The sequence below is a fragment of the Diadema antillarum genome, unplaced genomic scaffold (genome assembly GCF_040938485.1).
Source record: "Diadema antillarum isolate AM-2024a unplaced genomic scaffold, OU_Dant_1.0 seq00000791_RagTag, whole genome shotgun sequence".
In the NCBI taxonomy this organism is placed as follows: Eukaryota; Metazoa; Echinodermata; class Echinoidea; order Diadematoida; family Diadematidae; genus Diadema; species Diadema antillarum.
In genome coordinates, this window is record NW_027271678.1 from 1,786,739 (window position 1) to 1,802,919 (window position 16,181).

Genomic DNA, 16,181 nt, shown 5'->3' on the forward strand with positions numbered 1-16,181 from the left:
TTATACGTTTCCAACGTATGTTAATACTTACTGCGAAGGAACACACACACATCTGCTCATTTAGGTAACTACATTACTAAGTTTAGTTATGATATGTGTTTGATATTTTTTGTGTGATATACCTTTATGAATCATTACACCCATATAATGCTTACAGCTATACATTGTTGAATGTGTTAAAATTGCTGAATATGTTGCCAAGTATGCTCTGAAGCCATTAACTCATGCTAAAAATACATTCAATGTATTATGTTCATTACTGCATAATATGATCTGTCATGCTCAAAACATCTATTTCATTTCGTATGAACAGACAATCAAGCTAAAATGGATCGAAGGTCGAAAGCTTCCAGCCGGCTTCCTACAACATCTTTTTGTCATCATTGCATTGTCTCGATTATATATATATATATATATATATATATATATATATATATATAAACACACATGTATATATACATATATATGTATATGTGTACATACACTATACATATATATATATATATGACATATAATTATTATATATGTTATTATAATTATATATATATCATTATATATATATATATATATGAATTAAAATATACATCCATAATATGTATGATATCATGCTTATAGACATATGATAAAATGTGTGTATGTGTATAAACAATAGATTCATATCAGTTTTATTATGAGAAAGTGCAAAGAAAAACAAAAATTCAGAATCAAACATACATATATAAAGGGTAAAGAAAACACACATGTGGATAGGCACATATTATTGTAACGCATTTGTTTATGTTGCATACCTATACTAGAAGCGCATATACAACTCAAATCATGCCCGGCATAAGTGAAAGAAGAAGAAAAATAAGGGATTACACATATCATATCATATCAAGAAAGATCTCTTGAATGTGATATGAACGTTTCAACATTTAATGTGCCTCGTTCGCAAAGTTGAATCTTTATCTTGTGTGTCATGTTACACGTTAGCATAACACTTCTGTCTTACATTGGCACATGCTTTGTATTAAGAATTCATAAAGTTATGTTAAACATCTGGCAAATTGAAACTAAACACACTCGTCCTCACGTGATAAACTCACATTAACAGGACACAAATTTGAAAATGAAAGTGCATTTTAATGTCCGTATTCTAGAGTGAACTGAAATGAGCCTGGAATTGATGAATAATTCAAACCACTTCAAGTTACCATTTTTGCACGTAACTTTGATATACCAACTACAAGCTATGCTCTTTTATACGCAACACTAATTCATAACTTACAATAAACGAGTATTAAACGCACTTTTTTTTTTTCATCTGCATCCATACACTCCTGCATAATGATCGATACATCTTCTGTTACAGTGTGGTGACAAACCAATTATTATATTAATATGAATTTCACAATGACATTTCCTAATAAGGAAACTTGTTTTGTGAAAGTATATTGATAACAGTCTTATCACGTTGGGTGAATTTTAGAAATGGAATCCAGCCATTCTTTCCTTGACTTCCAATTATTATTAGGTGATCCGAGTATCCTCTCGGATCACCTTCTGTATCTGTACCGATTCTTTGTTTTTCTTCTTCTTCTTTATTTCTCCGCAAAAGTTGTGTAGGGATTAGCTCAGAAAGTACATTGCCTATGAATGTCAAACTTATACCATATATGTATCGTGTCCCAAAGACGACAATCGAACTAAAATCAAAGTGATCAGTCGACCGTGACGTCACTATGACGTCATTATATGAAAACACATTCTCAATCATATCTCTTTAATGGAAAGAAAATTTTCAATGAAATTTACGTCACATATATTTCAAGTCAAGCGCACTCTACTCATATAATCAAAATTCATATTTTCTTTTAAAACGTGCGCGTACGCGCGCATTGAAATATTTGTATGCTCAACTCGAGCTCAATTTTTTTTTGCACACGTTTCAGACCAATTGGAGCATTTTTTTAAAAATTGAAAAAAATGGACGGACGCGTACGCGCGCGCGCATATACGCACGCACAGCTCATATGCAATAAAAATTTCCCGTTTTTTCACACTTATCGGATGCCTGAAATGTCAAGGAATATTTCTACCAAGTTTCAAGTCAATCCGACTCAATATGACGTCACACGGGCCCATCAAAGTTGAAATTCCGCGCGCGCGTCAATGGCGATATACAGTGCAACAATACAAAAAAACCGCCAATTTTGAATCCGATTTTACTCGTCAGGATTGACGGTGACCCCCCCCCCCCCCCCATTTTCTTTACATATTCTGAAAGCTGATGAGTTGTACATGTCATTTCATGGGTTGGCGATGCTGGAAAAATGATTAAAAGATATCAAATTTCTTAATAAAGTAAAAAAAGTAAATTTTCAAAATGACGTCATCAAATTTCAAGTTCACTCAAGCGTATCTCACTTATTCTTTTGTTGATTTTCGTCCAAAATTTGTTTTAGCTTATTAAATGGTCTTTCAGTCATATAATAACAACATTTTGATTGGATGACGGCATCACCTCGTAAAAGGGGATTAAATGTAACATTGTCAAATTTGACCAGTTTACTTGTTATCTCTATGGGAGTGCAGTTTTTCTGGAAATGAAAACTGACATGACTGTCCTTTTCGAGCACTAGCTCACTTATGCTTCCGTGAATTTCTCCCATTAGTATGTTGTAGCTAAGACTTGGGGCTATCGTCAATGTGCCCTTCGTTTTTTCATACGGAGTCGGCATCACGTCAAAAAACTTGGTTGAAATTAAAGCTTATCTTCGATGTATTGAAATATTTCTTCCTTTCTGCAACTTTCTTTGCAATAACTCAAGAAAAACATACCCTATCACCACCATATTTTGCACATGTTTAGTTCATGTCACGTAAATTATTTCATAAAATAACAACTACTTGATCAGACACCATCTTGGGTATGTAAATTAGGGTCAAAGGTCATAAATGTTTCAACCTGTATCTTGGTGAATACACATGTCCTATCTTTCCCATATTTTGCACACGTAACGACCATTATACAAGGATTATTTCACAAAATAACCATTTTTGGCTCAGAGGCCATCTTGTCTGTGCAAAGTGGGGTCAAAGGTCATATGTACTTCTTCCTGTATCTTCGTTATGACGTGTTATCTCTATGGGAGGGAATTTTTCTAGATGTGAAAATTGACATGATTGTCTTTATCGACGACTAACTCACTTACCCTTCGGTGAATTTCTTCCAGATTTTAGTATGTTGTAGCCAATTTAATACTCTTTAAGTTTTGTTAATCAAAGTTTTAATTGGATGATGTCTTCACCTCGTGAAAATGGATATAATGTAACCATGTCAAATTTAACCAGTTTACGTGTTATCTCTATGGGAGGGAATTTTTCTGGAAATGAAAATTGATATGACAATCTTTATGGAGCACTAGCTCACTTACTCTTCGGTGAATTTCTCCTAGATTTAGATATGTTGTAGCTGAGACTTTGGGCTATCGTAATGTACCCTCCATTTGTTCATACAACTCCGAGATCACGTCAAAAAACTTGGTTGAAATCAAACTTATCTTCGATGTATTGAGATATTTCTTTCTTTCTGCAACTTTCTTTGCAATAACTCAAGAAAAACAGCCCCTATCACCCCCATATTTTGCACATGTTTAGTTCATGTCACGTACATTATTTCATAAAATAACAACTACTTGATCGGACATCATCTTGGGTATGTAAATTAGGGTCAAAGGTCATAAGTGTTTCATCCTGTATCTTGGTGAATACATGTTCTATCTTTCCCATATTTTGCACACGTAAAGACCATGTTACAAGAATTATTTCACAAAATAACCACTCTTTGCTCAGATGCCATCTTGGCTGTGCAAAGTTGGGTCAATGGTCAAATATACTTCATTCTGTATCTTCGTTATAGTGCATACCGAATTTGGCACCAAAGATGGCAGACCTGACTCTCTTTTCTAAATGAGAATCCAAATATCACACGGCCAATGTCTCTAAACACAGATGAAACCTATATGGTCATGCCTATTGCGATCAGGACTCGAATCATTGATTAAAAAAAAAATCGGATCACCTAATTTGTCAGTCTTGACAAATTCCAAGTCTAGTTTCTTCCTCTTTCCATCCATGTCGTTACAATAAGGCACTTAATGAAACAACAGTCATCGCTTTACGAAAGTATAAGAACACATACCTGTCCCTCCATCAGATACCCAATGAGTTTAAATCAACTGAATCGTAATCATCACTACAGAATAGAAAGGTGACTGACAAGTAAACACATATCATATCAACCCGACATCCACATCATTCATTCACAGTGTACCATCCTCGCGCAGAGATATTACTAAAATGATTAACTGCACCACTCGTGTCGGCAACAAGTAAGCTAAATGAATTTAGAAAACTCCGAGCGAAGGATACTGACGTCTATAATGTAATCTACATCCAATGTCTCTACTCTTGAATATAATACATCGAACGTATTCTATTCTCCAAGCTTTTCTCCATTCTAGACAAAGAATCAAAGTAAGTACATTAAATTTTGTACTTTTTTATTATCATAAATCATTATTACTACATCCCAAAAAGTAAAAGATATTGTCTTATTTAACGGATAATCATTGTCATTCGGAAAAAAAAAAAACATGTTGCACATTTGGAATGCTATATTCTTGAATATAATGTAAATGTTGGAGTTTTTTATTCCATTCTAGTAGACCAAAAGAAAAAAGGATCTACTTTTCACTTCAAGTTTACGCAATGCGTTTGAGTATCATATCGTAGTTAAAGTAGAATGTATTATTTGTTTCTGTGAAGATGAAAGATCAATACAATATACAAAATATATGCGGGTTGACTTACGCATTTCTGAATTGTTCCATACTCGAACATATTATGTTTAAGTGTTCCCATTCCCTCTTCAATATTATCCTTTACGCCCGACCAGAAAAACAGTCAATGTAATGATTTCATAAGTATCACACCTGTGTCATTCCAAACAGATCTATTCTACGTCGCTTGCATCTGAAATATCAATATCATAAACACAAATAAACATATAACGCGCTCCACAAGCTTCATGGAATATTCACATTGTTGAAAATGTAAATGTTGCAGTGTTTCTTTTCCCCTAGTTCTGAGATAAATCTAAGCATTGCTTTCTCAAGTGCCGAATGACTCACTATTACATCAGCGAAATGAGTCATTTTCCCCTTAACCAGAAGCAAAATAACCGTGCTTTGCACCTTTTGCTGACTTTTCTTTTAAAAATAACAGTCATAATAAGAGGGTGTCTACCCAGATCAAAGATTTTATTCCGTAGTTCGGAGATGAAGTTTTCGTAATAAATTCCCTATTATACTTTCATGTCACCATATCAGAATAGTGAAATGTATTATTTCTACCTTTTTTTTTACAATGAAAATAAGTATTTCAAAGGGAAAGTATTATCTTTTTTTCACTTTTACCAATACATAATCAGCGTTTACACACACATTGGCAGGTGTATATTCATATAGTTGTGAAATTATTTCATACAGTGTCATGCATGCTCTGTGTGTAGATCCAAAGTTGTTTCATTGACAGTGTTACCTTCTTTCAATATGGTCGTTATCTCTACACACACGTGTATGCTATGACATACTTTGTGTGTGTGTGTGTGTGTGTGTGTGTGTGTGTGTGTGTGTGAAATATTGTGTATACTTTTCAAGTGCAGTAAGACGTAAAATCTCAACATTCCAAGCTCAAAAAGAGATCGCTCCGATTCTTCTCTATTTACAGCTGCTTTCTACATTTCTCACTACAGATAAACAAAACCCAATCAAATTCCACGCCCAACATGGGAGACACTGCACAAACTATACCAACACACTAGAGAATAAGAAAGCAAAACATTTGTAACTCCGACTTCCACCACATCAAGTCAGTATTAATCTGTACTGATCCACAGACCTTTTAAACTTACATTGTTTTTGTTCTACCACCTTTATCATTCTTTATCTTTTAAGTCATCAAACGTAATGTGCTTTATATTGTCATTTCATTACGAACAATAGTGCCTTGAAAGTATCTTGAAATCACTTTAGATAGCTATGTCATATTGTAGCCAAGTATCAATGGAACTGCACTTCTTTCTCTTTCTTTTTCGTCTCAGTTGTAAGCAAGAAATTCACTGATATCTTCCTCTTTCTCTCCTCTTTCCCCTAAGCTTCTCTTTCGCTTTCTCTCTTTAGAAACTCATTAATAGTCACGCTAGTACAATCAATTCGGATAGCGCCCTCTGCGCTTACAGGTAGCATAGTCACGTGCATGTCATAATTTTCTATGGATGAATGCACGTTGAACACGTACATAACGATGAAACTGAACACCTTGGTGTTTGTATGCGAATGACACAAATAGGTCTACAATATGCTTTAAACACCCCCCCCCCAAAAAAGAAGAAGGTGGAATCTGAAGTCGAAACACTCAACAATAAAAGTAGCAAGTCACTGGCTTTTAGTGAACAGACTTGTGTTCAGCTTACATGAACAAATATGAATATTTATTACTCAGTTGGCAAAAACCAACAAAATATAATAAGTATAAAATTACGGTGGAATTGATGTATTACATCGTAATGTACATAATAAATCCTATCAAATTATAAGAGTGATACATGGTACATAATTATCTTGAAGCATTTGTTGATGACCGTGTAACCCTATTAAGCCCAAGCTATTTTGACCCCTCGCAGGCCCAAGGGGGGGGGGGGGGGCACATTGTGCACCCCTATATAATTTTTTTATTATTTGATGAATCATCTTCATATTTGGCACATAGGTAGAATAACTCGTACTCTACATGACCGAACAGTTGGTTTTTCTCAAGATCACCCATGGAGGGCGCTATTTTCCAAAATATAAAGAAATACATAGGAAATATGCTAAAAACATGGTTTTTCTGTATGATTTCTTTATCCCAATTATATATGTCTTATTATAGACCAATCATTTTCATATTTGCCACAAATTTTGCTCCTTCAACAAATTTCAGCCAAGAAACACCCATTTCATTCACTGTAATGCTGTTAAATGAAATGGGAACAGAAAAAAGATGCAAAATCTGACTGACATGGTTGTCAGTTTATGGTTGCCATGGCAACAAGAAATATCAAATGAAGCTAAATTATATATCAAAATGTTCGCAATAAGATTTTAGGAAAAGTCACCAGATTTGGTTGAAATCGGATTAAGGGTAAACGAGTGGCAAATGAAAATCTGGTAGGGGGGCATAATGTGCCCCCTCTTGGGCTTTATAGGGTTAGGTTAGGATTAGGACATTGATGAATTATTATCAAAGGAGAAGATGGTCCGCTTTTTTTTTTTTTTTTTTTTTTTTTTAGACGGATACGACCATATCTGACAAGAGAGAACCATATTTTTTAACCTGGAAGAGATGATGACTGTGATAGAGTGTGAAATTGTGACATTAAAATCGAACATCAGTGCAGGGCCGGCGGAACCAGGGGTTTGTTGGGCCCCCACTTGTTTTGCACCACTCATAGGAATACATAGGGTGTCATCATTTTTTCTTTTTCTTTTTTGCTTGTTAGCTGATGAAACCCGGTATAGCCCCCCTCCCCCCACTTTAGGAAATGTGGCGCTAGCCATCTAGTCCACCGTTCTAATTAGTGTTAATTATAAGCATCCAACATATGTTAATATTTACTGTCAAGGAACACACACATGTCTGCTCAACAGGTAACTACATTATTAAGTTTAGTTATGATATGTTTAATATCTTTTTTTTTATTGTGTGATATGCCTTTATGAAACATACCCATTACTATATGTCTACTTACAGTAATATATTGTTGAATGTTTTGCAATTGCTGAATATCAGTTGCCAAGTATGCTCTGAAGCTATCAACTCATGCTGAAATTGTATTCAGTATACTATGTTCATTACTCCATTAATGATCTGTCATGCTTAAAACATTTATTTCATTTCGTATAAACAGGCAATAAAGCTGAAGAAGACCGAAGGGCAAAAGCTTCCACCAGCCGGCATCCTGCAACATCTTCTGTCATCATTACTTTGTCTCGACTATATTATATATATATATATATATGTATATATATATAATAAATATAATATATATATATATATAATATATATGTAATATTATATATATATAATATATATGATATATAATATATATATATATATATATATATATTCATTTATATGTTACATTTATGCATATATATATATTATAATCATATATATAAGATATGTTTTATAATATACATCAATAATATGTATGGTATCATGCTTATAGACATGTACTAAAATGTGTGTGTATGTGTATAAACAATAGATTCATATTAGTTTTATTATGAGAAAGTGCAAAGTAAAACAAAAATTCAGAATCAAACATACATGCACAAAGTAAAGAAAACACACATGTGGATATGCACATATTATTGTAACGCATTTGTTTATTTTGCATACCTATACTAAAAGCACATAATAGAACTCAAATCATGCCCGGCATAACTGTACGAAGAAAAAAAAAATAAGAGATTTCACGTATCATAATAATTATGATATCAAGAACGATCTCGTGAATGTGATATGAACGTTTCAAAATTTAATGTGCCTTGTTCGCAAAGTAGATTTTTTATCTTGTGTGTCACGTTACACGTTAGCAAAACACTTCTGTCATACATTGACACATGTTTTGTAAAGAATTCATAAAGTTATGTTTAACATTTGACAAATTGAAAATAATCACACTCGTCCTCACGTGATAAACTCACATTAACAGGACACACATTTGATGATGAAAGTGCATTTTTAATGTCCGTATCTAGAGTGAACTGAAATGAGCCTGAAATTGATGAATACTTTGAACCACTTCAAGACAAGTTTTCATTTTTGCCCGTAACTTTGATATACCAGCTACAAGCTATGCTCTTACCGCAACACTAAATCTTAACTTACGATAAACGAGTATTAAACGCACTTTTTTTTTTCATTTGCATCCATACACTCCTGCATAATGATCGATACAACTTCCGTTACAGTGTGGTGACAAACCAAGTATCATATTCATATGAATTTCACAGTGGTACTTCCCAGTATATGGAAACTAGTTTTGTGAAAGTATGCTGATAACAGACATATTACGTTGAGTGAAATTCATGAAATGGAATCCAGCCAGTCTTTCCTTGGCTTCCAATTATTATTTCTTCCTGTTTCTATACATGTCATAACAACAGGGCACTAAATGAAACAATTCACAGTCATCATTTCATGAAAGTATGTGAACACGTATTTGCCCCTCCATCAGATAACCAATGCGTTTAAATCAACTGTATCGTAATCATCACTACATAATAGAAAGCTTCTGACAAGCAAACACATATCTTTTCAACTTAACATCCACATCATTCATCACATTAAATGATTGACTGCACCACTGTTGTCTACAACAGTGAACTTACTGAATTTTGGAAAACTCCTAGTGAAAGATACTGACGACAAATGTAATCTACATCCAATATCTCTATAACTCTTGAATAGAACACACTTCTACATACATACATACTACATACATGTACATACATACATCGAACGTATTCTATTCTCAAAGCTTTCTCTACTCTTGACAAAAAAATCAAAGTAATTACTTTCTTATTATCATAAATCCATATCTCTACATCACGTGAAGTAAAATCTGCATCTTTTAAGCGGAATATCAATGTAATTAACAAAAAGCGTGTTGTTCATTCGAAATGTTACATTCTTGAATGTAATATAAATGTCAAGTCTACGCAATGCGTTTGAGTATCATACGTGTTAAATCGTAAAGTAGAACGCATTAAGTGTTTCTTTAAATATGGAAGATCAATACACAACATAATATGTATGCAGCTAGCCTTACGCATTTTTGAATTGTTCCATGATTGTACATAATATAAATGTTGGAGTGTTTCTATTCCCTCCTCAATGTAATCCTTTACGCCTGACCAAAAAAAAAAAAAGTCAATGTAACGATTTCAAAAGTATCACACCTGTGACATTCCAAACAGGTCTATTCTACGTAGCTTGCATCTGAAATATCAATATCACAAACACAAATAAACGTATAATGCGCTCCACAAGCTTTATGGAACATTCACATTGTTGAAAAAATGTAAATGTTGCAGTCTTTTTCTTCCTCTACTTGTGAGAAAAATCTACGCACTGCTTTCCCAAGTATCTTATGACCCACTATCACATCAGCAAAATGTGTCATTTTTCTCTTAATCAGAACAAAACAACCGGGCTTCACATCTTTTAGAACTGTAGATCTTTTCTTCTAAACATAGTTCATAATAAAAGAAATGTATTTCAGATTTGCTTTCAATGAACCACAGAGGACCGTCTAAAACCATAATATCGCGAATTATGTTTCTATTCAATCTTAAAAATGATTTTTCGACTCTTGATAATAATTGATTCTAACAATTTGCTGAGTACCCCCCCCCCCCCCCGCGACTCATTCCATCCTACAGGCTCCACACGAATCACAAAAATCACTACATGACGTTGGCAAAACGAATGTAATCTGGATTACCGGACTCTACGTTTATACTCTGCCCAGATATCAAAAGAACAGCATTAACTTTTCACGCATGCAATCTTTTTTAGAACTGCCCATAGTCATATTGTTACAGACTTCATGTTCACATATTATCTATCATCACACTTCCATCGTGTTTTCAAAGAGAGGGGTAGAGATACAAGTTGAAATGCAAACTACATTGATTCAAGCAATGTCCAGTAACAAAACAGCTATGGCTAGGCATACATTGGATATTTCAGCTACTTACACGCAGTGATATGACTTTACTGCAAAATTCATGTACTACATATATAATGTACTACATATATAAGTAGGACAGGTAAAATTGGTCTGATACTTTTATCCTGTCAAAACTGTATACATACATGTAGTAAGAGCTCAGTTTTCTCTGGCATATAATCACCGAAATCTGATATCATTTGGTATCACATTGTTCCTGTTTTCAAATTGGAATCATGTCAAATAAACTGCATGAACTTTACGAGACGGGCAAGCCATATGATTACAAATACGTTTCCATTTGTTAGGTAATATCAAAATCATTTGGTCAGAATCATTCGGTATTTGCCACTTTCGCATGAAGTTTTTCAAAAGTCGCTGAAATCACTAAAATCTGGTATCATTTGATATCACTTTTTTGTTTGTTTGTTTTTAAGTTGGAATCACGCAAAAACCAAACACAAAAAAAATCTCCATGCGCACCCTACTTCAGTTTACATTTTGCTTTATTCAAAAATGTAAAAAGAATGACGTATTATTTTTGATAGATTTCTGGAATGTTCATAAAAATACAATTAATGAATTTTGAAATACATTACGAAAACTTCGTGATATGACAATTATATAAGAGTTTCAAAACTCGATTTCAAATACGTCTAAGGTTGAAGAGCAGTGGTGCATAACAATGTCTATGGGACACATGTATGCAAAGACACCAAAAAAAAAAATAACAGAAAAAATACAAAAACTACAACAGCCTTTTGGTATCTTTGTGTTCCATGCTGTCTTCTCATGAGATACAAAAATGATATTGCTGACGGCTTTTTAACTCATCCATGTACACGCTACGCAGCCTACATTTGTGTTTGTAATGACATTTCCTATTCCTGGTGTTATATCAGCTGGCGCAACCAGACCGGTGAAAGTAATTATGACATTTACAAAGCGACTGATTTAACCATTCTCTTTATTCAGAGCATAATATCTGTGCATATATCTCCTGCCAAAAGCAAGTTCAGTTATGAACGCCAATGATGAACAATCTGTACAGCGTAAAATTGTAGAAATTGTGTTGCTTCGAAAGTACATTCATGGTAAAGAAGAATGGTAAATTATTGCAACAGCTCTGTTAATATCTTCATATTAACCATATCTTTGAAAAAAACTCGTGTTGCTTTCGTTTTGCTGGGCAAATCATTTCTTGGTAGGAGCAGGGCGTTTCCTTCTTCCCATAGACGTCAATCATTTGCGTAGTAAACTCCTTGTTGCATCTTTCAGTTCAAAGCGGAATCATCTGATTTTGAATTTAGCCCCTGGAGCCATTGGGGAAGGGGGCATTTGCCAATGCTGCCTCTTTGAAAATTAGCTAATTGTGTGTTTCTGTGTATTTTCTATCATAATACCAAAACAAGTTTTGCTCTTTCATTTGATATAAAACTTATATTTATCTATTATTTATATATATATATGTATATATATATATATATATACATATATATATATAACTTAATATCAAAATACAAATGACTTTCTTGTTTGAGTAATTTGCAAGAGTAGATTACAAGCAAGTAAATGTTTATTTTCAAAGATTCTTGTGACCAAGAAATCGTAATCTAACACCTATACGACTATTCCCTATATAAACGTTAAGATATACTCACGAAAATCTAAGAACTGTTTCAACCAAGAATCAACGAGGAAAAAGGAGATTTAAACAAAGTAGTAGGCGAGCACTGCTCAGCTTTCATTGACATTATTTCTAGTTTAAGTCTGTACCAGATTGTTTTGTGCAGGCCATCTTTGATACAGGTAAATTTACTCAGAGAAGTTAAACACTGCTGTGACTACCACTTCCAATCCAAAATGGGCCAGAAAAAATTACGAAAGATTGCACATACTAATTTCTTCTTTCCTTTTGCCACCGAATTGCTGCTGGTACTGCTGAAAGGGATTGTAATTCGCTTGCCCTATTTGGGACTGGATTTCTGCCGCCTTGCGCACTTCCTGGAGAGCCTTAACACGTTTTCTCCATCCTGCCATAGCTTCACGTTCTTCTGCCTCAATCAAGATATCCACGTAGTCCAGAGTACTGAGAGGGTTTGGTCTCATTGCGATTTCTTCCAGACGTTTGAGGCTCCTGTGTGATTCACTGATTAGTCGATACACGCATTCCTGTACGCTCAGGAATTCTTCTTGATGTTTCTTGAAAACTTGTCCTACAGCTAGTTTCTTGCCAGTTGCGTCGTTATAACGACTTTCGAGCTCCGCATAAGTCCGAGTCTCCTTCTCAGTGTAAAAGTCAAATTTGAAATTCTGATGAAAATGAACCGCCCAAGGACATCTTAGAGGACATACGCGACATGTTCCATCTTCTGTCATCGCACAACAGCGCGCTATATCCTTGTAATCTGTAATTTTACATGGATAATGACATGTAAAGTGGCAACGGGAACACTTCAAAATGTAATCTCCCTTAATGTCGATCTTCCGACTCTTCTGAACATCCACAACGTATGTAAAGTCCTTATTCGCTTCAATTTCCTCCTCATGTTGCTCCAGGATCCTCTGCTCCTCTTGCAATTCATCAAGCTTATGAAATCCAATCTGGATCTGTGGCTGTAGACTTTCTATTGCTGCTTCCAAGCGCTGACGTTCCTTCAGGACTTCTTGTGTAAGCGAAAGACTTTTTGGCTCTATCTGACTCAAAGCCAAGAAGAAGCGCCGCATGCTCTGGATCCCCATCTTCCAGAACACATTGTTCAAGGAATCTGCGTTTCCTTCTTCCACGTCATTGACGTTTCTTCCAACGACATCGTTGCTACTCTTGCCACCTGAAAGTTGATCAACATCAGTCTTATTGGCAAACAAAGCAGAATTGTTGAATTTGAAAATGTTGTTCGAGCATGGAATGTTTGCTTCTTTTATAACGTCCATTAAGGGAGGTTTCTGTCCATCGGCAAATGTCACGAGCATCATAATGTTTTGTTCGATGTCCTTGCCGAAGAGTGCCAAGACGGAGTCAAACACATACTTTTGAGTAAGGGTTAACCTTGCTTGAGATGCTTGAGCGACAAAGCCAATGACATTTATGTGGTCCACGTGATGGAGAGATGAATCTGCAAAGAATTCACGAATCTGGTCAACGATGGCTTTGTCTCGTGCGATACCCCTCGTGTCACCGAATCCTGGTGTGTCAATTATTGTCAGCCTGAAATCGAAACATGACCACTTTGTTGGATTAATGGTGTACGAAGTGATCATCTGAGTTTGGCTCTGTACCTTGCGGCCAGCCTTGTTCTCTCCCTCCTCAGCAATGATCTTAAAACGAAAGTTGTCATTCCAGTCAACGTTAAAGATGTAGTTTACCATGCCGTTTATCAGAGTGCTCTTTCCTGCACCTGTCGCTCCGACGACCATTACAACCAAATGTCGCTGTGTTTCATTCCCTTGACCGAAGTAGTAGGTCTGGTATTCACTGCGTGGACCATACTTTCCTTTAGTTAGGCGAAGCTTGTACAAAGATAGTTCCTCTTTGGAATAATCTCCTTTCTTCAGGGTATCGCACTGTGATATCAGCTCTCTGAAGTTTTCCATGCGTTTGTTTACTGCAGAAAGATAGATAGATAGATAGATAGATAGATATGTAGATACGTAGACAGTGAAAGGTAGATATGTCTTAGAAATACTGCCTTATCAATCTCTTATTAGAGCTGCTGGCAAGGTCAACCGGCTTTTCGACGAGCTCACTCTCTTACTCCACTTATGAAAAATATGAACCGTTCCTTCACATGTTACCTTATCGTACCGACTGTTGACTTTGATGAATCGCGCAACTTCTGCCGCAGAGAAACAAAACTCTTTCCCAAGATTTTCAGTATCTTCATCGTCTACGATATCACGTGCAATGCAGTTCAGGATTAATGAAAAATACTCAGATTTTCCAATTGCCAATCATAGAATGAATAATTGTATTTTATAACTGGTTTGATTGGGTTCTAGACAATGCATGGGTCCTTTAAATGGAAACATTGCATGCGTTCTAAGAAAACACATCAAATCTGTAATAAAGAGTAATGAAGTACAGATTTGTGATTGATGGGATATAACTCCTTTTAAACTGCTTGCCCTTTCAGTTCGCAAAAAGAGATGCGCGATGTTTTAACGTCTCTTCAAAGTTGTGCTCTGTGAGCGTTAATGGATTCTGGTAATGGACCAAATATGCCATGTTGGTTGACTAAATCAATTTTCTTAAGCTATCATACCTAGAAGAGTTATACCCTTTTTGTACCTTCTGGCAATATTTGACTGCTGAAAAACAAATTCAGAAATCGAAATATATGCAGTTTATATGTACCATTTTTATTTGGTGAGACGCTATTTTCACTGTAAAAATATAAATACCCCTTATTTGCAAATATTTGATTTCATCTTATCTTAAAAAAAAACATTTAGGGTTAAAAAGAAACAAGCATTAGAGGTCTGCAAGCAAATGAGAACTATGTAGTTTGAACCGTGTATGATTCCATTTACTTTGCAATTAACATTTTACATAGCTATGTTCTCAGTAGATACACGAAAAAATCTCTCCAAGGAAAAACAACCCCCCCCAAAAAAAAAATAAATAAAATAAGCAAAAAATATATTTTTGGGAGCACTATACCTTATAATACATCACAGTGTGTTAGGAATACAACGTGAAGTGCCCCCCCCCAAAAAAAAAGAAAGAAAGAAAGAAAGAAAGAAATAAAGAAAGAAAGAAAGCATACTCAGCATTGATTCCTCTTCAAGTTGGTAGACTCGTTCTGGTCTTCTCCTGAAGGGAATCCAGCCACACCCTGCGAAATACAATATCACGAAAAAGCAACAATAGTTATATCAATCGTCATCTATATGTTTCTATACATACATATGAAGAGTTTGTTCGCATAAACCGATAAGTTCATTTTTGAAGATTTTGAAGTACGGTCTCTGTCATGAAGTACAATGTCACTACATATAAAGGTACATTTTTGAAGTTATGATCAAAAGAAGCAAACATTTTCGTATTATTCTCTTTATTTTTCTTGACCTTTAATCGCAAATATCTTCATCTGGCAAATATGAACTTATCGGTTTTTGCGAACAAACTCTTCATATATACATTGAGATACGTAGACATCTAAACATCATAGATTTTTATACTTGCATAAAGACCACAAGCATATAAACACACACAAATTATATATATATATATATAGGCGTCCGGTCGAGCACCCAACGGATATATATATATATATATATATATATATATTATATATATATTATAAATAAATATGTGTGTGTGCGTGTGTGTTGCAAATCGTTACTTCATAGA

General features: G+C 34.8%; 1 protein-coding gene across 1 annotated transcript; it reads right to left on the reverse strand.

Moving 5' to 3' along the window:
* Nucleotides 1-12,706: 12,706 nt before the first annotated feature.
* Nucleotides 12,707-14,422, reverse strand: LOC139739248 (uncharacterized). The gene has a single exon (XM_071649864.1). The coding sequence runs from the start codon at nucleotides 14,420-14,422 to the stop codon at nucleotides 12,707-12,709; it is 1,716 nt and encodes a 571-aa protein (XP_071505965.1).
* Nucleotides 14,423-16,181: the final 1,759 nt, after the last annotated feature.